Source organism: Microcaecilia unicolor, chromosome 1, assembly GCF_901765095.1.
Source record: "Microcaecilia unicolor chromosome 1, aMicUni1.1, whole genome shotgun sequence".
Taxonomy (NCBI): domain Eukaryota; kingdom Metazoa; phylum Chordata; class Amphibia; order Gymnophiona; family Siphonopidae; genus Microcaecilia; species Microcaecilia unicolor.
Genome location: NC_044031.1, coordinates 724,521,012 through 724,547,769, shown reverse-complemented (window position 1 = coordinate 724,547,769; position 26,758 = coordinate 724,521,012). Strand labels below are relative to the sequence as shown.

Below are 26,758 nucleotides of genomic sequence, written 5' to 3'. Positions count from 1 at the left end.
TGTGTTTGTACAGCACTGCGTACACTTTGTAGCGCTCTAGAAATGTTAAATAGTAGTAGTAGTAGCAAATGTTAATTTCTACTTTGCAGAATGACCTTATTTTATAAAGCAATTTCCATCTGTAAAGCATATCTTTACATGCAAAAAATGGCTGTTATAAAAATCTATATACGCGAATGCAAGTAAGAATACCAACCAGAACATGAGCAACTTTATTTGATCTTCACCTATAGGTGTCCCTTACGGCCAGCTAGCGATGCACATGCATACACTATAGAAGTGCATGCACACATTTACACTTGCCTTGGAGCATCTGTGTACTATTCTCCCCTGAAAGGCCAGAACACAGTAACTCAAAGTTTTGTTAAAACTAAGCAAACTTGCCAGATGTCCTATAGTTACTGTGCATTTCTTAATATGGAAGCCTTTAATATGTGGATGCGTTTTCAAGCATGTAGCAAAAGACCAAAACACATCTCTTGATAAATCGCAGTGGGGGGAGGGGGGTAAATATGGTTTTAAATAGTGGCAGTCGTTGAAGAAACAACAATGACTCTTATTGGTTATGATTGCTACTAGTGGAACCAAGCCCGTTTGAAACGGGCCCTAGGAAGGCTCTCGTGTAAGTGATTTTTCCTCTCTCCCCTGCCCAGCGATTCTTTCCTCCCTTCCCATCCCCTCCGTGTCCCGTGTGTGTGTGAGAGAGAGAGTTGCTAGGAGTCCCTGTGACAGTGGAGGGTCAGTCGCTCCTTATAGCCAGTTGTTAAGAGAGAGAGAGAGAGAGAGAGAGAGAGAGTGTGTGTGCTGGATTCTTTCCTCCCCTCCGTGTCCCGCGTGTGTGATTAAAACAGGCAAGATTTTGTATTTCTGAAATGTAGAGAGAGTGAGAGTGTGTATATGTGTGTGTGAGAGAGTGCGTGTGTGAGAGAGAGAGACATAGAAAGTGTGTGTGTGCATGTGTGTGTGTGTGAGAGTGAGTGTGTGGAAGAGAGAGACAGAGAAAGTGTGTGTGTGTGTGTGCGTCTGTGAAAGAGACAGACTGTGAGAGTGAGTTAAGAGAGAGAGTGAGTGTGTATATGTATGTGTGTCTGTGAGAGAGACAGAAAGTGTGTCTGTGTGAGAGAGTGTGAGTAGAGAGTGTGTATATGTGAGTGTGTGTGTGTGAGAGAGAAACAGTGAAAGTGTGTGTGCATCTGTGTGAAAGAGAGTGTGCAAGGCTAGGCTGAAAATGAAGAAACAGCAGCAGAATTTGGCACAGCACAACACATGCATTTCAGCCAGTTATTGCCAGGATATTCTGGGAGGATTGGCCATAATTATTGTTGGACGCAAGTTTGAAGGGTTTTTTTTTTTTCGGAGACCTCATATCCTTGCATTGGCCCTGCTCAATAGGCTAAATTTAATAAATTTCCCCCTACAAAAAAACTACCCAAGATATACCATATCACAACCTATATAATCATAAGTGTGCTGAGGAAGGAGGCTAATGGAGGAGAAAACGGATAGGAGAGATCTATATGGTGCACTTCTGACCACAATCTAAAAGCTAAGCACGTCCTCTTGACTCCAGTCCTTTCTCCCGCCTGTTTTTGTGTAATGCTACTTTCCACCAGTCCGAGTTCTCCGGTCACGATCTGGCACTGCGATTATACATGCCCTCCGAGCCTTCAATGGGGAAATGGGGCTGAGAGCTCACTAAAGGAAAGATTAATGCAAGTTGCTAGGCGACCATCGGCTTCCGAGTCAGATGACATCATGTGTTTGGCTCTTCGGAGGATTCGCGGCGGCTGTAGAAAACTATGCTTGGCAGAGAATACAGCTCCAGAGTGTATCCGTTGATAAGCGATGCTTTCCTCATACGTGTCTTAATAATGCAATATTGTGGGAGTCTCTTGCTCGCTCACGTTTTCTCCGCTGCCTGGGGCGTTCTGGTCCGTCCTCCTGTCCTGTCTCTAACCACGTCGGGAGTGATCTGTGACATGCCACAAATGCACAGAACAGCTGCGCTGTTCTGCGCATGTGCGGCACGTCGGTCACTCATCATTTATATAGTAGGATAGTTGGGGGACTGGGGGTGGGGGGTTTAGTTGCGGTTTAGGTTGAGTTGGGTTTTATTCTGTCAATTTGTATTGTATTATGCTTCCCCCTTCCCCCCCCAAAAAAACCCACCAAAAAACAATGGAGCTATGTTAAGCCAGAAACCAGTACTATATTAGTTTTGCTCAAGAATTACATTACGGGGATTTATTCAAAGAAATCAGTGTCTTGAACTTTTCTAATATTTACATTCTCAACAATTAATAAATTTTGGCTTTTCAGAGCAGTATTCAGGATGATCATAGGAGAAATAATGGCATACAGGTGCATATGTTGCATTTATATGTCAGGTAAGTACTTGAGAATTTGTATATGTACCATGTTATAAAGTTACTCCCATGTGCCTGTGCACCTTCTATTTATGCACCTATTCCCCCTGAGGAATTGTATAAAAGCCTACATGAATAACACACTGTTAGTAGTAGTAGTTCTACAGCTCAAGCATATTATAACATTATCCCTAAGGGGTTATTGACCTTAAAAAAAATCACACATGAGGCTGGAGAATTAGGAGCTTTTCAGTTTATACATTTTCAATATGTACAGTAAGTCTCAATTCATGTAGTGTTCTTATCAATATTAGTAAGATAGTAACATAGTAGATGACGGCACAGAAAGACCTGTATGGTGCATCCAGTCTGCCCAACAAGATAAACTCATATGTGCTACTTTATGTGTGTACCTGACTTTGATTTGTATCTGCCATTTTCAGGGCACAGACCGTAGAAGTATGTCCAGCACTAGCCCCGCCTCGCACCACCGGCTCTGCCACCCAATCTCTGCTAAGCTTCTGAGGAACCATTCCTTCTGTACAGGATTCCTTTATGTTTATCCCACGCATTTTTAAATTCCGTTACCGTTTTCATCTCCACCACCTCCCGCAGGAGGGCATTCTAAGTATCTACCACCCTCTCCGTGAAAAAATGCTTCCTGACATTTTTCTTGAGTCTGCTCCCCTTCAATCACATTTCATGTCCTCTAGTTCTACCGCCTTCCCATCTCCGGAAAAGGTTTGTTTGTGGATTAATACCTTTCAAATATTTGAACGTCTGTATCATATCACCCCTGTTTCTCCTTTCCTACAGGGTATACATGTTCAGGCAGCAAGTCTCTCCTCATATGTCTTGTAACACAAATCCCATATTCACCAAGGACAGAAGTTATCAATGCGAGCTACGGTTAAGATGTGTTATTTTACCACTCACTTGTGCTATTTTAGCACAGGTCCCATTTTATCCAGTGAGACTTAGTTACTAATAAATGGGGACAGTAAAATAACATGTTTTAATGTAGCCTGCATTTATAACATCCCCCTTAATTAATAAAAAAAATCTCTATGTAATAAAAATGAACTAAGTACAGGGCAATCAAACCATTGTGACTTCACTGATGAGGTTGGCTCTTAGGCATTGGTGGATTGAGGCATTATGACATCACAATATCAGCTCTGGTTACCAGACACTGAAACTCTTCACACTAAGGGGGGAAGTTAACGTGGGCTACCATTAAGAATTCTACCACTACTTGTGCAATTGTGGCACAGATCCCATTTTATGCAATGAGACCTAGTTACTAATAACTGGGGTTAACAGTACAATAGCACGTTTTAAATGTAGCTCATATTGATAACTCCCCTCACCTAACAATCATGGCCATCAAATTCCTATAAGGGACTTCAGCAGGTATCTAAATGAGTGGGCAGATAAAGACGACTCAGATAAAAGGTCACCTCATAAAGGAAAAGCACGAATGCTCAAAGTGTGGTGTCATTAATGTATTCAGCATCACGATACATTCAAACTCATTTCATGCACACAGTTACAAACACCTCGGGATCAGTGTAAATGTGTGCATCTGCTTTCCTTGGGATAACTTATTAAAGCAGCACAGACACATAGGTTGTCTTTATCAGTGGCATACCTAGCTTGCTTGCCATCCAGGACGGGTTGCTGTAGTGCCCCCCCCCCCCAAGGCGCATCACCCCACCACCACCCTTCCTCCTAGCAATGGGGTGCACGGAACTGTCGCACAGCTGTCGGCTCTGCTGATCCCCTGCCTTGGAACAGGAAGCAACGTCAGAGGGGCAGGGGAATGGCAGAGCCAAAAGCTGCGCAACTGCTGTGCACCCCCCTTGCTGCCTGCGTCTGGGGCGGACTGCCCCACCCATGGTACACTACTGGTCTTTAGAAAACAGGGGTAACATATGTGCCTAAGTGCCTTTTTGTCTAGAATCCCTGATATGCCCTCCACATGATGCTTTACTGTGCATATTAACATTTCTAGCAAGTGCATATTAAAATAATTTTAGCATGAATTTTAGCATATTGCCTCTATAGTATTTGAAGAACACTTTCCTGCCCAATAAAATATTTGAAATGTCAAACAGACGACCAGCATGTCAAGAAATTTTAATATCAAGGTTTTGGAATTTCTACATTGGGGACATCTGTTGTGATATTTATGGAAATAAAAATGTTGCATACACTATTTATTTTTGTTACATTTGTAACCAGCGCTTTCCCACTCATGGCAGGCTCAATGCGGCTTACATGGGGCAATGGAGGGTTAAGTGACTTGCCCAGAGTCACAAGGAGCTGCCTGTGCCTGAAGTGGGAATCGAACTCAGTTCCTCAGTTCCCCAGGACCAAAGTCCACCACCCTAACCACTAGGCCACTCCTCCACTATCAGTTAATATGCCAAGATTAGCACTTCGAGTTATATAATATCCATCTACAGTGACTTACCTTTACTCTTTCTTTGCACAGGAAATACGCAGTGGCATGTAACACATCTGCAGAATGAGTAGAATTATGATAGGAGTTGGTTGAATGATAGTTACTTTCAATAATGTGCAACCAAGACTTCAGAGTCGATTCAGAGCAATTCAGGAATTCACAAACTTCAAATCGGGCAAATATTTTGAGACCAAGATAAACCAAAGTCCTGTGTGAGGAAAGCAACAAACATTAAGAGATCATAAAGCCAGACTACCAGTATTCTAGTTACCATTATTCTAGTAATTGTTTTAAAGAGAATTGTTTATAAAATATCTTTATAAAATATTGAAAATCAATAACAAATTCAAGAAATACAAGGTCAAACCTCAAACATCAACAAATGAAGGGATCTACTTACTAAGCTATGCTAAAATGATGTGGTCTTATGAGAGTTAGCTCCTGAGAGATTTAATGACCTGTAAAACACCAAAATGACCCACTAGCTTTTCCTGGCCTTCTATACCTGATTTGTCACATTTTTGTGCAACAAAATTTACCACACTTCACTGAACTCAGTAAATTTCAGTTTGTATTGCGGCAGCCAGAACATCTTGCATTCCTGGCCACAGCAACACAAATATCATGAGCCCAGAATTGGGCCTACTGTCTTTTAAAGGGGGCAGTGGAAGAAAAAGTACCAGACTCCAACGATAGAATCCCCTCAGTCCAAGTCCTAAGCCAACTCCACTGCCAAGTCCCTCAACATGAAGCTCCCACCTCCAACCCCCTCCTGGCACCTGCTGGGGGCTTTCCTGGTGGCTAATGGAAGAAGCAGAAGTGATTCCCCATCACTCCTGCCCTAACAGGACCAGGCTTTAAAATGGTACTACTGCTAGGAACAAGCTGCCAAATATGGCTTTTTCGCAGCATGATCCCTAGAGGTCATAGGGTCATGGCTGCCAGTTGATGAAAAGCGGTTTCTGTTTGGAGACCCCCCCCTTTTTTTTAATTAGAAAACTGACAATTTATTATTTATTTGTTGCATTTGTATCCCACATTTTCCCACCTATTTGCAGGCTCAATGTGGCTTACATAGTACCGTTAGGCGTTTGCCCAGTCGGTTGATAACAAATACAAAGTTGTATAGTGATCAAATGAGGTATTTGTGGGGGTCCGAAGGGATGAAGGTTGTGTGTTGTCCAGTACAATCATTAGTCATGTTGTGCTTTGGGTGAGTAGGTTTACGTAGGGTCGTTGGGGTAGGCCTTTTTGAAGAGGTTGGTTTTTAGTGATTTCCTGAAGTTCAGGTGGTCATGGATTGTTTCCACAGCTTTTGGGAGGCCATTCCATAGTTGTGCGCTTATGTAGAAATAAAAAGTATATACAATCAGAAAGTATCTCAAAATCATAAAAAAGGTCCTATCAAAGAAGGAGTTGGACTGTTATTTGTAAAGTTACAGCAGAGAGATATCCCAACAGCAGTTATGCGATATGAATATGTGGGCTGAATACCACATCACAGCCTTGGAAATCTCCTTGGCAGACCTTAAACTGGCAAATGCTGCTACCACAACCGCAGCAAAACAGGCCTTAATGTGCTCTTCTAAACGTCAACATTTCCCGGGTATAACAGGAGGAACGGCAGTCTTATGCAGCTGGAAATGGAATGTGTTTTCACAGCGTTTCCAAAATTGGGGTACACTATCGATGGACTTGGGCTCTGATCCCAATAAAGGCAGCAATTCTCTTACAATCTAAAGTATGACGAGCAGTTTTACCTTTAGTGGCATATGGCCTGGGGAAAAATGTTGACAGGACAACTGACCAAGATGTAACCAAAACTATCTTAGCCAAGAAATCAGGATGAGTATGAAGCACCACCCTACATAACACATCTCTGTTATCCTTTATTTATGGTGAAATCCAGTACATGGTGGGCCTGGAGCTTACAGACTCTAGTGGCCAAAGTGACTGCCATCAAAAATGCAACCTTTCAGATCATATACTTTAGCTCAAGAGAGTTCAGAGGTTCAAAATGCGCTTTCATTGATGCTCGATGACAGAGATAAAGGTTTGATGGGATGCCACAATTGAAGCTAGCCTCGTAGGAAGCTGACAACTCAAGACTGTATAAAAACAGAGTTCCTATGGCGATATGTAGTAATCACAGAATATACTGACACAGCTGATTTCAAATCTGAACTCAAAGAAATGTAGAAGATATTCAAGTTATGTTTATGTGGGCCAAGAGAAGGTATCTATGGTCTTGCTCTTATGCCAGATGGCAAAATTCCTCCATGTGAAACCACAAAACCCTCTAGTAGATTCCTTTCTAGATGCCAGAAAGAGTTCAGACAGCTCACCAAAAAAAGTGTGATCAAATTACAACCCCTTCAAAATCTAGGCAATAAAAGCTAGGGACTAGATGTTAGGGTGGAACAATTATTCCTGGATTTATGTGATTAAGGGTGGAGAAAACCCCAAGTTGATTTGTTTCCTGGGGTATAATTACTGCAGAATTGAAAACCAAATCCCTCTAAGTCAAAAAGAGAGCTATGAATATCACAGTTACCTGGTGCTTTCTGAATTTTACCAAGTGTTGAAGGACATGCATAAAGGAGCTCTTTAATGTGAGAACACTTTGCCCATCTGATATTTTTAGGCGTTTCTGTTAAAAGTGTGCGGGGGCACACATCTCTGTTATCCTTTATTTATGGGTTTCAGGTGGGATGGGATGGGGGAGTAAGTGGAGATTGGGATGGGTTCATTTGATTAGAATTGGGCTTAGGGGCGGGATTGGTAGAGAGGGGATGGGAAGGGTGGGATTTGAACGAGATCCAGGAGTGATGTTCTTTTTTTTCGGCAGAGGTCTGAGGTTATAACAACCATGTCCTCCAGTCACTCAGGGGGTAAAAGGTAAGGGAGGGGGATTTACTATTCTGTACTTATAAGTTGCATAGGATGTTGTTGCAAGTTAATTATTGCACAAGTTGTTACTGGGTTCTTGTACTGATTTATTATATATATTTAATAAAAATTGTTTAAACTATGCACAAAAGGAGTCCTGTCCCCCAAAGAATGAAAAAGGCATCAAAGGCTTGTTTGTCTTCTAATCTCCTCTCAGAGCAGAAGAACAGTATCTTCTTTTTCAGGACTGCTGCAAACAGATTCACCTTGCAAGTGCTCTACTTAGGAAGAATTTGTTTGCCATGGAGGTACAGGTGGCAATACAGTCTGTTTTCCTACCACAGCCACTTCATAGCACAGGAAATGTCTTTTATTGCCAGATTCTCATGGAGCTCTGGTAACACATTAAAACCTCCATTTCTATTTTCAAAATTTTTTTTGGGGGGGGGGGAGAAAGGGGAGTCTAAATGATATTTTAGAATCCAAATGCAGATTTTTCCTATACTAAGGGCATTTCCAAAACTAGAGTTGCCAATGGGTTAAATTTGAATTTTAACTCTGTTATAGACACGTTGTTAGTTGGTTGATTTTTCCATCTCCAGCATCACCCAACAACAAAGAAAAATCAATCATGAGAATTTAAGCAATACTTTATAGATATTCAGATAGTCCCATGTGTTGCCTGTGTCTAACAGTGTAATACAATAATAGTGACAGTAAAAACAATTCATGCATTCCCTTTTGTAGAGGGCATAAATAATGTTGAACTTCCCTCCAAAGAGATCTAGTAAAATAAATAAACTATGAATGGAAAAAAGCGAAAATACTTGTTTCCCTAGTCTGCAGGTTTCCCAGCCTAGCAGAATCTAATGAAGTATTTCTCCTTTCAATCCCCTGGGAAAAAGATAAGAGACTTGCATCACTCAGTTCCTCTCCAGGGAGCTCCGACATATAAAGCTTAATGAACTGTTCTAGTCCCATCTTCCAGTGTCTACAAGGACTTCATGGCTAATTTCATATTACTGTCTGATTGCACAGACACAATGACAGTATTTACAAAGAGGCCAGGCTGTGCTTTTCATTAACTTGAAACACAGCAAATAGCTTCACTCATAAAACACCATATGGCACCTACCAGTTGTGCTTTGGTGCTGGTTTGCTTTATAGATTGCTAGGTATGCTGGCACCGATTGGGGAATATCTCCACAAGGAAAAGGGTATTCTCAAAATGCTTATTTGCTTTGCTATAACATTAGGGCACTGGGTTTTGGGGTTTATACACTGGAAATATAGGGGGTCAATTCTCAGGCAATCAGGTGTTTTCATAGGTACTTTTTTCATTGTGCAAACTAATTCTAGACCTACTTTTGGTGATTCAGTTTTGAAATGTTTACTTTCCTTTTACCTTTAGCAAGAGCTGGACTGACGGAGCTCTTCCAGGTATATATCACTTAAAAAGTTATATAACTCTAATCTATTTTAACTTCTTTCAGATTTAGGTGCGTGTGTGTGTGTGTGGGGAATTATCAAGCTGCGTTACAGCAATAACCTGCAATAGTGCCCTTTAAGTCGCATTAAGGGGCAAATAATGCAGGTTGTCTTACCCTAATGCAGGGGTAGGCAACTCCGGTCATCGAGAGCCGCAGGCAGGTCAGATTTTCAGGATATCCACAATGAATATGCAGGAGATAGATTTGCAAGCACTGCCTCCATGGTATGCAAATCTATCTCCTGCATATTCATTGTGGATATCCTGAAAATCTGACCTGCCTGCGGCTCTCGAGGACCGGAATTGCCTACCCCTGCCCTAATGTGATGATATTTAAGTCACTGCAGGTTACACAGTAAAGAGATGTAAAATATGCAAACACATGGAAAGCAGTTCATTATGGCTTAAATTGTGTACTGGGTTCACTCTGCAAGCCACGGTATAGCAGATAACATAACCACAGTTAAAAGTTGAGGTTATTTTATCACCGAGGAGCGTGGGTCACAAAATTGTGGCCCGATGCTCCTGGCTGTCACTTTCTGGGGATTCCCCCCCCCACATGACCCCAACTCTGTCCCAGACACCCTCGATGATTCCCCCCAATCCAGACACACCTCTCAATGATCCACCACAGTGCACACACCTGCATCCCTGAGCAAGCACCCCCCCCAATCCTCTGTGCTCCCTGGTGGTCCAAGTGGGTCCTTGCGCAGGAACAATTCCTGGTCTCTTCTGCCCTTCCAGCACTGTCTCTCAAATTGGTGCCCCTACAGATAGTCTTGTGGTACTACCACTGGAGGGATCATGTTTCCTTAGTACCACAAGACAACTGCTAGGGGCATCATTTTGAATAATGACACTGGAACGGCAGGAGCAACCGGTGATTGCTCCTGCCCATGGACCCACTGGACCACCAGGGAATAAGGTATGACCACAGAGGTAGGGGTATTTGGATTGGGGGGGGGGGGGGAAGACAGTACCATAGCCCCTTTCAGATGTTAGTCCTTTACCACAGGAGTTAGCGACCTGCAGTACAGAGTTACGCATATAGACTAGGCCTTGTGCGCATAAGTGCTAATTTCCTCTAAACTTATGTAAACCAAGTATGAGTGCACAGACATAGAACTAACCTTTTAAATCAAGGTTTGTTTGTTACATATGTAACCCGCGCTTTCCCACTCATGGTAGGCTCAATGCGGCTTACATGGGGCAATGAAGGGTTAAGTGACTTGCCCAGAGTCACAAGGAGCTGCCTGTGCCTGCAGTGGGAATTGAACTCAGTTCCTCAGTTCCCCAGGACCAAAGTCCACCACCCTAACCACTAGGCCACTCCTCCTTTTATGGCACCTTGATAAATTCCCAACTTAAAAGAAATTCAGGAAGGAGTTCCAGAGAAGTTTAAAATATTCAACAAATCTTAGAAACAAAATATGATAGCAGATAACAACATGAAGACTTGCTAATCTATTCATTCTTGGTGCAATACTGCAGAGCACAGCTTTATTTATTTGCTGCACTAGTATCCCACATTTTCCCACCTATTTGCAGGCTCAATGTGGCTCAATATGAATTTTACTTGCACTTATTAAGTTTATATGGGCATTAGTAAGCATTTTCTTGTGGTCCATGTTAAGGCTGAAAATACTGAACACAGTTCAGATTCTCTAGCTGAAATGTCCTAAACCCACTAGAACTACAACGGACTCAAATAATTATGTGGGAGGTAACTAACTGGAAGCCTATGTGAAAAGGAGCCTTTAAGTGTTTATAAAACAGGCCCCTAGAACCAGTTCCAATATCAGGCAAAGGAACACTTGCTCAACGTGAAAATTTGTGCATTCACTCTACATATGTATCTGTATATAGATTGCAACTGTACCTCCGCTGTGTGCTAACTATGTCCACAGAAACGCCTACGTGCAATGCACATATAAACTAAGGGGTCAACATTCAAAGTGATTTCAACAGCCAGAAACGGCTCCTGGTCAGTTAAATTGCCTGTTCAGAGCTAACCGGTCATTTTCAGTGGAACTTAACCGGTTAGTACAAACAGGAAAAACTGTCTTCCGGAAGAGAATCAGACAAAACACAAAAGTAGATGAAGCTAAATCATAGTCCTCAAGTGGATCATAAAGTCATTTATTCATCCAAAGTCTGAAGAATGAATATTTCCCAATCCTGACAGATTGAACCCAACAAGGGCCGTGTTTCGGCATCCTAAGCCTTCGTCAGTGGTTCTTACACAAAACAGAAAATTCAGTCATAAAACATATAAAATAAATATAACTATAAAAAAGGAATGAAAATATATTACAGTAATTAAAATATTAATGTAATGCAAAAACAGAACAGAGTATAAAAATATTTCCACCTGGAGGAGTAGCCTAGTGGTTAGTGCAGTGGACTTTGATCCTGGGGAACTGAGTTCAATTCCCACTGCAGCTCCTTGTGACTCTGGGCAAGTCACTTAACCCTCCATTGGCCCTGGTACAAAATAAGTGCCTGAATATATGTAAACCACTTAGTTGCAAAAACCTCAGAAAGGTGGTATATCAAGTCCCATTTCCCTTCATATAAAATAAAAAAAGATATACAAAATAAAAACCAGATATACAATCAACATGCCTTCTAAGCCAGTGGGATTACTGTAAAATGCATGACTGGTGTACAGATTAAATAAAAAATAAAAAATAAAAAAACGTAGATCAAAATAAACAAACTAAGCATAAAGATAAACCTAACTGGCCTGTGAATCTAACCTCAAAAAACAAGATATGTATAAAAAAACAGTTGCTCAAAAGTTAAAGAAAAAGTCAAACTTTTAACTGACTGACACCACAATATTTCATAGTCTTCTCCTTATAAAGCCATATATACTCTAATATCCTTTTAATAATCAGACATAAAGTATGCATTATCAGTGAAAAGATAATTAAAGCTGCCTATGTGTTGAAACAAATGAGTTTAAATACATGACACTTCTGCTAAAAAAGGTAAAAGTATTGAAAGTTGGTCAAAAGATCAATTGGAACACAGGTCTCTTGTGGTCATAAAGACCTCTAATGCCTATTGTGGATAAATAAATAGTATGAATACTACCGAACATCAAACCTTACATATTACCAATACTTAAATATCAATCAACTGCAAAGACGGCACAATTCTGAAAGCCACCCAATCTGCGATCCTTTTAATATATTAAAAAACAGACTCTTCGATAAAAAGCCGGTGACATTTGCTTAAAGCAACAGAGACACAAATGGTTCCAATGTTAAATGAACCAGAGTGTAATATAGTATAAAGAGCAGCACAACTTGGCATGTTATCGAAAAAACAAATAATCCAAGGGTAAAAAGTGGTATGAGTCTAAGACTGATCATATAGCATAAAAACAAAAGTGCACATACCTTTGCAAGTCAAAGTTAGTCATCAGTACCACAGCTGCTTTCAAAGCAGCAAACGCTATACTTGGTGGAAAAGCATCATTTACAGACGCAGTCATCAACACATATACATGAAATGACGTAAAAGAAGAAGTGACTAGAAATAGTATGTCCCAAAAAATACTTAAAACATTTGTTGGAAAAACACCATCCTAAATGCCTAGAATGTTATATATTAACTGCTGATCTAAAAACTTCAATGTCAGCGCAAGCTTGTTCTGTAAATAGGAAACAATATTCGTGCATGGAATAAGTGAAACCGAACACTGCAGGGATCAAACGTGGATGTCTTTACCACTCTGCATGGTGACCAACAGGGAATTAGACCAAAATTCAAACAACTAGCCTAACCAGCATTCAGTGGTAAATACAAAATATTTTATTTTTTATTTTTATTACATTTGTACCCCGCGCTTTCCCACTCATGGCAGGCTCAATGCGGCTTACATATTATATACAAGTACTTATTTGTACCTGGGGCAATGGAGGGTTAAGTGACTTGCCCAGAGTCACAAGGAGCTGCCTGTGCCTGCAGTGGGAATCGAACCCAGTTCCCCAGGACCAAAGTCCACCACTCTAACCACTAAGCCACTCCTCCACGCCATGAAACACATAAGACATATAGATATAAAACTTGTCTCTAACATGTTACATGGTAAATCTGATTTACATGATAATTAACAGTAGATTTCTAAGGGTAAGTCTGTGAACGCTGTAGCCTTGTATTTAGAATCTCAGGAATACTCTTGCTTTATCTGCGCCTAACTAGATGGAGGCAGTTCTGAAACGAACCTATCTAGGCTCCAGGGTATACTTGTGTTCTCACCCAATGTGGAAGACAGGGACACCAGTGCCATGGGTCTCAAGGCTTGGCTACAGCATCCTATCCATTGATGTGGATGAAGCAGAGGTATCCCATTGGGCAAGGAGTTTCAGGTTCAGTTTCTCTTCAAGCTTCTACTGCTGCCAACATCAAAGATTGCACAAGAGGAAAGGTCACATCCATCTGAGTCACCTAAACATATTGTGGCCTGGTCTAGTAAGTTAAGCGGGTATTATCTGGTTAGGCTAGAGTTCTATAAGGGAACAATAGGTGCCTACGTTCCTTTACAAAACAGCATCCTACCAGGTGCTCTCCAGGCACCCTTTACATAGGTGTCCTGTTCTAGAATTGCCTTCCACAAGGTTAATTTTATGAGAGAACCTAGGTTAATTGACCAGGAGGATGCCTATTTCTCACCTATTTTATAAAGGCATATAGGCACCTCTATCATAAAATACTGGCAGAAACTGCGCCTAAATAACTAGGAACAGACATGCCCTCAAGCAGACCTAAACGTTAGTGCGCATTTGATAAAATGGTTTATGGTTTATTTTATTTGATATACAGCTTGAAGGAATAACAGAGCAGTGTACAATAAAAGTTAAAAACAAAGAAAAGAATGCCATTCTGCAACAGGAAAGTACACGCAAAAGATAGTTAACAGAACATAGAGAAATGAGACAGAAGCAACACCAGAGATACTGACAGTCTAAACACATGAGACAAGAAAGAATTGTGAAAATCAATGAATACGTCATGTAGATCTCAACTTGAATACGTTATGTAGATCTCAACTTCAACCACGATCTGCTCACCGTACAAGGACGTGCTGCAAGTACTTTTAGGAGTGCCCTAATTTCATATAACACATTATGGAAACGCTCAACACTTTTACATTTTATACTTTTTATATATCAATGACCTCAGTGCCGACTCTTTTCACAAAAGCCTTCAGCTCATGATTCGCCTGCCACTTCATCGGCCAGAGACACTTATGCAGTCTATATTGTTCAATGCTTAATTATTCTTGTTTGTTCAAATTTCTGTTAAAAGCTCCAGATCTGCTGCCTACACGGACCATGTTCTGCAGGGTATTAAACCCCAATTGCATCAGGGGGAGGACCTCTTTGCCACATGCCAACCAATATCCTTTACAATTTACCTCAATTTCATATGAGGCATTTTACGCACAAAAAAGGTTTATAAAGTTACCTCCCAACAGGGTAATTAAAAACAGGTTGCCTAGGTTGCAGGGCCAAGTACGATCCTATTTGAGGCTATTTTATAAAGCACACAGCTGCCTATGTGTCTTTATAAAATAGTATCAGAAAAGCAGCTAAGCCACAGGTATGCTGTTACGTACATTTACATCAGCTTGGGAGGCATTTTGTAACCTATGTGTGTACTTTATGACTGCTTGCACTTTGCCTAAATTATCTCCCAGAACACAGGGTTTGCAAGAGAAAACCCCTTGATAAAATTACCCCCAAAATGTGCACTTTCACATAGGGAAATTTCTCTGCTTGGCATAATTTTCAAAAAACTGAGGACAGTCACGAAGCCCATGGGTACCTATACCAAAGATCATCCCGCACATTCCTCAATCTGCACTTCCCTAACTGCAAAGGTCTAAAATACAAACTAATGCACGCGTCAAACTTTACCTACTTGAGCACACAGTTATGGAATGCATTACCGCGCAACTTAAAAACGATTGACGAACTAATGAACTTCCGCAAACTGCTGAAGACCTATCTCTTTAACAAGGCATACCACAAAGATCAACCAATGTGAACATACACAACTCCTCCACGTATATTCAGGACTGCCTTATAATATCTGCTTGTTATACTACTATCATGTTTCTTCATTATCATGTTGCCCAATGATCCTTCTGTAACACTAAATGTCTATTTTCTAATATATTTCCACTATTCATGATGTATTGTAAGCCACATTGAGCCTGCAAAGAGGTGGGAAAATATGGGATACAAATGCAATAAATAAATACCTACAGTCTTTTGACAAGTTCTTAAAGGGAAAGTAAACGGATGCTTTCTTTTGAGAGCCTCCTAGGGAAAAAGTGCCAGAGATCTGTACCTGCTTCTCTTCCTCTGAAGTAACACTATCGCGCTTGCCTATGTTTCCTGTGGGTAATTTTCAGATAGCCAATGTAAACCCAGGTAAATGGATTTTGAAAATGGCCCTCACAGATACTTAGAATTAAAATCTAGTCATTTTAACCTTTCCAGTAACGCCTACATCTTGTTTTCAATGAATAAAGAAAACCATATTCTCACTGTTCTTAAAGCAAAAACAGTTCTCCAAAATATGGTTAAGCATGAATGAAGTTCCAATACCAATTCAGCAAAACCAACCTTTTATGGGTTGCAGCCTCCAATTCAAATATATTAAATTCCCAGTTTTCTTCATTTTCCATCGCCTGTGCTATGCGTGGTGGGATGTCAGTAAGGGAAACTGAAGAGGTTAGATGACTTGGAATAGGATGAGTTTCTGTTAAATCAGAAATGTTAGGAAAAAAAGTTAACATCTATAGTTTTTTGCTGCACAGCTAATTTTTCCTCACCATAGTCATTCATATCTCTCTGCAAAACACAAACTTACGTTTTGATGAAAACATATATTCATTGCCTGATAATCTTCGCAAACCATCCTGTTTAAAAAAAATAAAAGTTAGAAAAATACTTTTATTACAAGTATTTATTTTCTGTTCAAATTTGCTAACTTTAGTGCACACGGGTAACCCTATCATTAAACCTCAGCCACTGTGTGGAAGACTGTCAAGTACTCCAACCTGCTCTACCAGAGTTTTCATCTTTCACAAGCTTGAAGGGCACCAACTAATTATGGCATTCTGTGTGTTAAGGGACATATTTAGAGGTCTTTTTAAAAGCTGCGGTAGAAAGTGGCCTTAGCACACCCTTATACAGGTCTTTCCTGTGTGCTAAGGCCATTTTTATTGCTACCAGAAAATACCTGATGCTCCATTTTCTGAATTAATGGTCACATGTTAATTTTGCCATTGGCACACAGCCATTACCAAAAATTAGTGCATGAACCCTTACTGTCACCTATTTTGTAGGCAGTAAGGGCTCACGCACTAATCCCATGAAGTTAGCCTGTGGCAATGTAGATGCGCTAACCAATTAGCGCAAAAATGCCCACTCTCCACTCCCCAGAAAAATTGAAACATCGTTTTTAGTACATCGTTTGCGTGTGTACATTCAGAACTTACCGTGGGATGCCACAGTGTGTCCCGCGGTAAGTCCTTTTAAGCTACAGTAAGCACACACTAGTGTTTACCAAAGCTGAGTAAATGGAGCCCTTAGGGAGGAGAATTTTTGATCACTGCAGCTTTTTGAATGCACATTGTGCTATCTGTAGCCCTGCGTCTTCCATCTGAAAATCAAGTGAAGGGACTCAAAAAGTTTCCCTCCAGAAATTGCTGCCTTTTAGCACGGAGAAGTTTTAGCACTGGTACTTCAAGGGTTAGTTAGAAAAAACACAATCGTATTTTTGTACTTTTATCCTCTAAATCTCATTCTTAACTCTTACCTTTACAAGTAAAGTGTATTCACTTTTATATCAGACTAGTTCTCACATCTTAATATTTCCATTTAGTGTTATTAAAAATAAGCATATGGCAACGGACAACGTACCAACTATAATGTAACAATAAAGCCGTAAGGAAGAAAACCCAGCACTTTGGAGAGGACTGAAATGCACACTCCAAATTACTCTCTGTATTTTCTTACTGTTTAAAATTTAATTTAACTTTGGCATTTATAATCCACATAACCTTCAAGTTCAAGGCGGACAACAAAGCAGTATAAGAAAAAGGTGTTCTAAAATGAACTACATTAGTACATCATAACATGTAAACAACTGTGAGCACAATATACACAGGTCTAGAATATCCATAATATGTCAACAGATGTGTGTACAGTATAATACATATTGGGTGTAATTTAAAAAGTCATTTTCACGTGCATTTGGCCACATACGTGGGTAAACGGCTTCTTATAAAAACACTGACTTGTGAAAATACATGCTCCGACATGACGGCACATACTTTGCTGACACATGTACAGGGATGGAGTTTGAGCAGAGTTCACAAGTAGAATATAAAAATACCTCACTAACTTACATGTGCATGTGAATAATCCATGCACGGACATTTACATCTACTCAAGAGCCGGTGTAAATGCCCATGCCTAGAAAGTAGGTGAGATTTCCACGGCTTATGCTCGTCTTCAAAGTACATAGACTTACAAAGTTACATATTTATTTATTAATATATGTGGAGGCGCATTTTCAATATGAAGTCTAAGTCCAACTTTGGATGTTTTGCTAAAAAACGTTCAAAATTCAAGTGAGGAATATAGCCATTTTCAAACAGAAAAATGTCTATTTTTTTCCTTCAAAAATGGCTATTTGCTAGATGTTTTTATGCTCTGTTTATATTTTGGTCCATTTTTGAAAACCCCCCAAAAAACATCCAAGTGAAAAACGCACAAAATCAAGCCATTGGGATGTAGGAGTGAGCCAGCATTTTTAGCAGATTGGTCACAAAGACATTCCAGGAGAGCAATGGGGCATCCTAGGGTGCACTGCAGTGGACTTCAAATAAATGCTCCCAGGTACACATCTCACTGCTGCTTCCTTATTTTGTCTGCTGAGTCCCTAAAACCCACCACCCCCTATTGTACACCACTACAATAGCCCTTATGGGTGAAGAGAGCACCTATATACGGGTACAGTTTCCACAAGTGTAGGGGAAGGTATGGGCCTGGGTCCACCTGTCTGCATTGCATTGTATGCTGCTCTAATGGACCTGAGTATAACATCTAAGGCTGGCATACAGGCCCGTAAGTAATGTTTTAAATCACATTTTTGGGAGTGGGGGGGGGGGGGGGGGGGTCTGTGATCTCTGGGGGAGTAAGGGGAGGTCATCCCTGATTCCCTCCAGTGGTCATTTGGTCAAATTTAGGGCACCTTTTTGTGCCTTTTCATTATAAAAACAGGTCTAGCTTAAAATGTCTTAGTTTTGTTCTGTTATGGCTGAAAAACGTCCAAGTGTTAGGAACGTCCAGATCCCGCTTTTAACATGCCCCCTTGTGATTTAGACACACTTCTGATGGACTGCATAGAAAAATGTCTAAAAATTGGTTTTTGAAAGTACCAATTTGGATGTTTTTGTGAGAAAAACGCCAAAATGCAGATTCATGCCACTTTTTGGCCATTTTTCTCTTTTGAAAATGAGCCCCATAGTAACATATGCAACTTTGTAAGTCTATATGCTTTGAAAATGAGCCTCACAGGCACCTCTCCTTATAAAACTACCCTCCACATGCATTTTGGCTCCTACTTACTAAACCATATTTAACATGGTTAAACAATGTGGAGTTTAAATAAAAACACACACAGTGTATACTGTTAATATGATACGTTGCTAACATGTAATTTCACAATAGGGGGTGGGTGGGAGTTTACCTTGCAGTTAACCATGCGTCTGTAATGCAAAACAGCAATTAACAAAAGGTTGTTAACAGCATAGCAGCCTTCCTCCAAGTGTATGAAGGTCTCCAAGAATTACTGCAAAGGTTTTGAAGCTACTGTAGGTTAACTTTTGCATTAACTCAGAAACCTTAATGCAGTTCAGTAAGTAGGGGTCTTTGTATGAAATCTTACTGAGTTTCAGAAGGGGCGTAGCTACGAGGGGCCAGGGCCCTCGCAAATTATGTCCGGGCCCCTGGTTTGGCTTGTGGGGGTACCCAACCCCTGCCAGCCGAAGCCTTCTTCAGCGCCGTCTCTGGCGCAGCCGTATTCCTGCCCTGCTCTTCTTGTTCCTCCTGTCTTGTGCACGCTGACGTTCCTTTACGTTAAACTGAGGAGCATTAGCGTGCACAGGACAGGAGGAGCAAAAAGAGCAGGGCAGGAACGCGGCTGCGCCAGAGAGGGTGCTGAAGGAAGGCTTCAGCTGGCGGGGGTTGGTTGCGAGGCGATGGGGGGTGGCAAGAAGGCACGAGGCGGTGGTGGCGGGGTGGCACTCAAAATGTGCCCCCAACCTCGGGCTCTGACCCCCTCCCACCGTAAGGTCTGGATACGCCAGTGGCGTTCCTGGGGGGGGGGGCGGTGGGTGCAGTCCGCCCCGGGTGCACGCCGCCGGGGGGGGGGGGTGCCGCACACGCCTGCCCTCCGTTGTTCGATGCTTCTTCTCTGCCCCGGAACAGGTTACTTCCTGTTCCGGGGCAGAGAAGAAGCATCGAACAACAGAGGACAGGCGTGCCTGGCACCCCCCCCCCCCCCCCGGCGGCGTGCATCAGGCGGGGGGGGGGGGGGGGGGGGGGTCCTTCGCGGAGGTGTCCTTTTGCCGGGGGGGGGGGGGGGGGGGGGGGGTCCACGCTGCACCTAGGAACGCCACTGGGATACGCCCCTGATGTGCAATAAAGCGGGCCTCCCATTTGGGTGTATGGCAAAGAGCCAGTTTTACAAAGTTCCCCCCTTCCCCCCAAGATATATGAGAGAAAAAGCCATCGTTCTCTTGGATGTGCTACGTTGGTATAGACAATATTTAAATGAAAAGCAGGGTTTACAGGCCTGCAAGCCCATTTTCAAAGCGAATTGCCCTGCGAAGCTGCCTTTTGAAAATCTTGAGCTGACTGGTGCCATAGATACATTATTACCTGTAGACTCTGCACCTGCTTTGTAGCATGTACAAAGTCTAAAACCGTCATCTGTGCCTCTACTTTCCCTTGTCCCTTTTTGTCATGGATAAAAGTATCCCCACAGAAGATAGCATTTTCAATCCTTAATTTTAAGTTTATTTCAATTTAGATATCCAGCACTTTAGAGAACTATCAGAGTGGTGTACATATACATAAAATCATTTAAAAGAAAAGAAAGGAACTCATTTTCCACAGTACAGCAGAAAGTAAAAAAAAAAAAAATGCCTTATAATCAGATATTTAAGACAGATATTTTAAAAAGACTGCAGATCCTGTCCCCAGAGCAGCCCATGTAGACACCACGCAGCTGGTCTTTAATCAAAGGCATCCTGTCAAAATGTTTTAAAACTGCCCTCATACTGTTATAAATAGTACAGCATCCTTACTCATCCATCAATAGATGCTTGACATTGCTGATTTAAAACTTTGCTTTCTTCTAATAAAGAGTCAAGAAATAACCTGACAATTTCTGACCTGCAGGGCAACTCTCTGAAGTCTTGTATCTAGTCTCCATTGCCAGGACTTTACATCAGGCTGGAGGTTTGTAGCATGGGCTGAACAATTGCAATCCAAATTTGAATCTGTATACTCTGCCTATTAGACAGGGACTCTCATGGGAATTAATTTTTAAAAATGGCCCATATGATGCTCTATGAAAGGCTTAGGTAGTTTATGGGAAGAGAAAAGGAACTACAGGTTCATCCGAGTCTGTCTAGTTGTTCCTTTCTGCACTGCAGGGATATAACACTACAGTCAGTCATGACCTCCTATACAGTAGTGTAGCCAGACAATGGATTTTGAGTACAGTTAAGGAGGAAATGGGTGGGCACTAAATGTCCTCTCCACCCCTACCCTACTCTTGAGGCGCTCCCCCAAAACTCAACTTTTAAAAGAAATTATAAGTAACCAAGTTGGTGGGGATCTTGCAAGCCCCGTCAGCTGAAAATCTCCTCGAAGGCACCCAGCCGACAGTCGGCAGCTGCTTCCTAAGCTGCTGATAACTGCCACCCCTGCGCACACTCGATTTCCACACATGCGCAAAAACTGAGCACGCAGAGAGTACCAGTGTTGGCAGCTCAAGAAGTAGCTGCCGACTGAGCTGGTCACAGGTGTTTCTAGGCACCTTTAGGGAGATCTTCAGCTGGTGGGGATTGCGGGATCCTTGCCAGCTACCGCAGTAGTGTGCCACTGTTGGGTGGGCCTGTGCCCACCCAGGCCCACCCATGGCTACAGTTCTGTGAGACCCCAGACTTTTCCAGTATGCCATGAGTTCTTAAGACGCAGACCTACTAGAACACTGAGGTCCACATCCAAGTCCTTGAGAAAGTCAGCGATACGAAACCTCCCCTCCTCCTATAGTCTGGCACCTCTTTCATTCTCTTCCCCTCCTCCCTAACAGTCTGGTATTTCTCCCCTTCTCTTCACCCTTCTCCGTGGTCTGGCATCTATCTCCTTCCCTTCTCCTATCTACCTCACCCTACAGTCTGGCATCAAGGCCCTTCCCATCCCCTCCCCAATTTGACATCAATATCCTTCTGGTATCCATCTCCTTCCTTTCCCCTGCCCTACCTCACCCCACATTCTGGCATCAATGTCCTTCCCTTCTTCTTCCCTCCTCCCCAGTTGTCTCTCTGATTCCATCCTCCCCTCCCTCTCCTTCCCTTCCCCCCCTTGTGGTCTGGCATCTCTATCCTTCCCTCCCTCCCACTCCTGGCAATGTAGTGGTCCTCTCTCCCCGCCGCTCTAATCGCAGGTGCAGCATTCCTTGCTTCCTCCACTCCTCCCTCTGTGGGATCTGGTACTATTCTCTCTCTTCCCGCATTGCTGCCCTCATTTAATCTTCCGTGTCGCTGCCTGCTGTAAAGTAAGCAGACTGCCTTTGGCAACCCCAGAAGCTTTCCCTCTCTTACAACTTCCTGTCATGCATGGGCGGGACACGTTGTAGCAGAGGGAAAGCTTCTGTGCCGCTGAAGGCAGTCTGCTTACTTCACTGACGCTGCCAGAGTACAGCTACATGGAAGATTAAATGAGGGCAGCGATGTGGGGAGTGGGAATGTAGAGAATAGTACCAGATCCTGCAGGGAGGGAGGTTGATAGGCTGGATTTCAGGTGGGGAGGACAGAGGGACATGCTGAGGCCAGTGCGAGACCCCTCGGAGAGTGAGGCCCTGTGCGACTGCCCCTGCTGCCCCTGCCTTAGACCTGCCCTGGCAATGATGGCTTGACAGGAAGAAATGAGAAATGATAAGCAGTGGGAAGTTGGAAGTCCTTCCTATCACTATAAAAAAACGTGGACACCTTGGCATTCTCTGCGGTCATCATCAAATCCATAGCTGGCACCTCCCCATGCCAAACAATCAAAGTCAAGGCTGAGCCTGCAACGCACCACTCTCCAGGATCAAGTATATTTCTGTTCAGACAATCCACTTGAATGTTCTCTATCCCAGCCACATGGGATTCCAAAAGCACTGCGAGGTGCTTCTCTGCACAACCTTCGATTCTTCCAGTGGTTCCCACTTTGAAGTTTGCCAGGTCTATGGAAGGCCCCTCCAGTGTCTCCATGGAATCTCCTGACACCAGAGACCAGGCTTCCTCTAGATCCTCCTCAGAATCCTGTTCTAGTGACAAAATGGCAGTGCTTCCACCAAATAGGAGCTGCTTGTCTCCTCAGAAGATTTTCTTGCTGCCTCAGCCCCAACGACTATGCTGGTGCCTGTAACTTGATGACCCAGAACCAGCACAGCACAGTTCAGAGCTCCTTCTCAAAACTTGGCAATGGCCCACTACACAGCTGAGAGCTGTGGCTGCCACAGGCTGCACAGTGCCAGCTGTGCTCAGCCTGCCCTGACATCACAGAAAGCAGCTCTGCCTCTGAAAATGCCAACTCTCACTGCAATGCTCCAGGCCAGGTGCCCTCCCCCCCTCAGGCAAGTACTCCACTCTCCTATTCAGTCCAAGAGCTCCTGTCACACTTGACTGTTGATTTTATATTTAACTGTATTCTGCTGGATAAAACTGCTCAAGTAAGAAGTTTCCCTTCCTGGCTCCTTTCCAAAAACTGGGAAGGGGGGGGGGGGGGCAGGAAAGGAGAAGCAGCAGTTAAACCTCCCCCGAGAAACAAGTCACCAGACCTGAAGAGGAATTTGAAGTGTGTGTGTGTGGGGGGGGGGGGGGGGGGGGGGGAGGGAGGGCACACGGGTAAGATCCCAGGTAATAGCAGGTTTTGCACTCCATGGACTTCTGAATTGCACCAGCCAATCCAAGCCATCTTGTTTGTGCCAAACAAAAAGGAACTACCTAACTTCTGGATGCGTAGCTCTCAGGAACCCTCCAAGTCAGCCACAGATTGCACATCTGCTAGAGCAGGGGTGGGCAAGCTCGGTCCTTGAGGGCTGCAACTCGGTTGGGTTTTCAGGATTTCCCCAATGAATATGCATGCACTGCCTCCATTGTATGCAAACAGATTTCATGGATATCTGTTGGGAAATCCTGAAAACTCGACTGAGTTGCGGTCCTCAAGGACCAAAGTTGTCCACTCACCCCTGTGCTAGAGACAGAGATCCTACAGGGCACAGGAAGGTAAACCCACGCATATGGACTGGAGCGATGAGGAGGAAAACTGTTTAAGTAATATTAAAAAATTTGCAGATGAATGGCTAAAATTCAGCCATGACAGTTGTGGCAGCAAGTATAGAAAACACGACGGAGAACAGCTGCAGGATCGCCACAGTGTGGGATGTTCCACATATACACGAGAAAAGGCTAGTAGCCTTTACTAGGAAGCTCTGGAAAATATATCTCTCACAGTCATTTGCCAGTTGTACTCCTTGTAGAGACAAACGTTTGCACAAGTTGTAGACAAGGAAAAGAAATGCGAGTGAATAGTTAGCAGATGCATAAAACCAGTTACAAGACAAAAACTGATAAATAGTGATCTAGAGTGAAAATGAATACATTTCTTGGAGCAACTGTTTCAGCTGCAGTTAAGTTTACTTGCCCTGACCTCCTATATGGCTAGATGTTCTATTCCGTATCAGAAAATGGCTGCACTTTTTAATTGTCATGCATGTTTGCAAAACATTTTGTGGCCTTGGGTAGATGTAGAATGCTGTGTAAACATAAAATGATGTTTACTTACTGACATCAGCCCTCCGACAAGGTCACTTGTATGCGGATCTTCATCCTTTGTCCCAAGCTGTGGAGAGTATAGCTCAGTGGTTCTCAGGATCTCCAGCACTCGGTCTAAGGCTTCTGCAACAGGCATCGGGCTGTTTTCTTGGGCAGCATTTATAATATTTATTACCTACATTAAAATAGATAGTTTCAGAAATCAAACTGACTCCTGAAAGGGAAATTAAAAAAAAAAACAACCCCCCCCCCAAATATTGATAGGCTCAGATATGCCATTTCTAGAACAGGAATTCCCAAAATAAACCATAAAAATCATGTTCGTCTTCATATTTAACAGTGAGGAATCTCACTATAAAAGTTAAGAACAGGGCTGGCCTGTTGGCTCAGGGAATTTCACTAAGCTAGTATCAGCAGACCTTGAAACCAGGTTACTTTCTTCAGTTGTCTGACTAGTTCTCTGCACTACAGAAGTAGTGAAAGGTTTTCAAAAAAATGCCAGTTGTAAAAAAGGTAAAACATTTCTATCTGGTGAGACAAGTTGCCTTGAATTCTGAGCAGTGTATTTCTAGGGTGCTGCGAGCACTCACTTCTAAACCCTATATTTTTAGGCCCTACATACATCATTTCTAAACGTAACACTTAGCTTTAAGAATGACACCTTTGAATTAGACAAATATTAATAGGATAGTTTTATACAGATATACAGTATGTTGCCACATTTTATTAGCACTGTGATAGCAAAGTGTACCAATAGATTTGGTCAAGAGAAATACTATATATGTTGACTAGAAAGTATGGTTAACTGGCTAAAATTAAATAATCATATCTGACCTTGGTTATAGGTGCTTCAATAGTCATAGAATGTATCCTGGCCATTGAGGAGTGTCGTCTTTGTGAGCTACCTGCAGAAAATAAAACGCAATTGGGCAGGTGAAGTCAGTATTGCCATTTTCTTTAATTAATTGTCTTTGTTACATGTTACATTCCAACTCTGGAATGCCTTACCAAGATCCATTTGAATAGTCAATGACCTTCTACCTTTCCAAAAGCTACTAAAAACTTAACTCTTCAAGCAAGCCTACACAAGTGAAATAAATAAATAAATAACCTGACAAACTACAAGTCCACGTATACTACCGGACCAGACTATGAAACAGAACCTGGAATATACTCCCCTATTTAATCCTTTTAGTATATCCCTCTTCCTACCCCTCCCTACACAATCTAATACATCCCTCTTCCTACCCCTCCATTACATTTTCCCATACTAAACTACACATTAATCCCAATACACACCCTTCTCCCATTCCCCTACCTCTTCCATCCTCCTTCCTTGCCCATCTTACCTATCCACACATAACGACCACCTCCTTACTTACTATATTACAGCTGCACCCATTCTATATCACTTTGTTAACCTGATTTACTATGTAAGCCGCATTGAACCTGCTAATGAGTGGGAAAGTGTGGGGTATAAATGTTACAAATAAATAAATATGTTAATTTAAAACTCCATTGTGTAACATTTTGAATCCAGTTTTTGAGGACTTGAGTAAATATGACGGACAATTGCCTGAATTGTAATTTGGTAAAAATCTGGAGTCTGTATTTTACTTTTCTGTACAAGTATATACTTGAATGTAATTAAAAAGTTATAAATAAATAAATAAATAAAAAACCCCCACAATTGGATAACATAATAAGACTTCAAGAAACTGTGTCAGGAACTCAGTTTAGTACCATGTACCTCAAGGGGCTCATTTTATGAAGCTTGCTCCACATGAGCACATCCGAGGACATGGATTACTGAGACCAAGTCAGCATGGCTTTTGTGTGGGGAAATCTTGCCTGACCAATTTACTTCAATTCTTTGAAGGAGTGAACAAACATGTGGACAAAGGGGGAGTCGGTTGATATTGTGTATCTGGATTTTCAAAAGGCGTTTGACAAGGTACCTCATGAAAGGCTACAGAGGAAATTGGAGGGTCATGGGATAGGAGGAAATGTCCTATTGTGGATTAAAAACTGGTTGAAGGATAGGAAACAGAGAGTGGGGTTAAATGGGCAGTATTCACAATGGAGAAGGGTAGTTAGTGGGGTTCCTCAGGGGTCCGTGCTAGGACCGCTGCTTTTTTAATATATTTATAAATGATTTAGAGATGGGAGTAACTAGCGAGGTAATTAAATTTGCTGATGACACAAAGTTATTCAAAGTCGTTAACTCGCGACAGGATTGTGAAAAATTACAAGAGGACCTTACGAGACTGGGAGACTGGGCGGCTAAATGGCAGATGATGTTTAATGTGAGCAAGTGCAAGGTGATGCATGTGGGAAAAAAGAACCCGAATTATAGCTACGTCATGCAAGGTTCCACGTTAGGAGTTACGGACCAAGAAAGGGAT

General features: G+C 42.3%; 1 protein-coding gene across 1 annotated transcript in view; it reads right to left on the bottom strand.

The window, feature by feature from the left end:
• PDE8A (phosphodiesterase 8A) overlaps positions 1-26,758 on the bottom strand; it is a 487,954-nt gene that overhangs the window by 29,540 nt on the left and 431,656 nt on the right. The window contains 5 exon segments of the mRNA XM_030189604.1: positions 4,843-5,041; positions 15,856-15,991; positions 16,103-16,151; positions 24,364-24,528; positions 25,188-25,258. Of these exon segments, the coding sequence (XP_030045464.1) occupies positions 4,843-5,041; positions 15,856-15,991; positions 16,103-16,151; positions 24,364-24,528; positions 25,188-25,258 (620 nt within the window).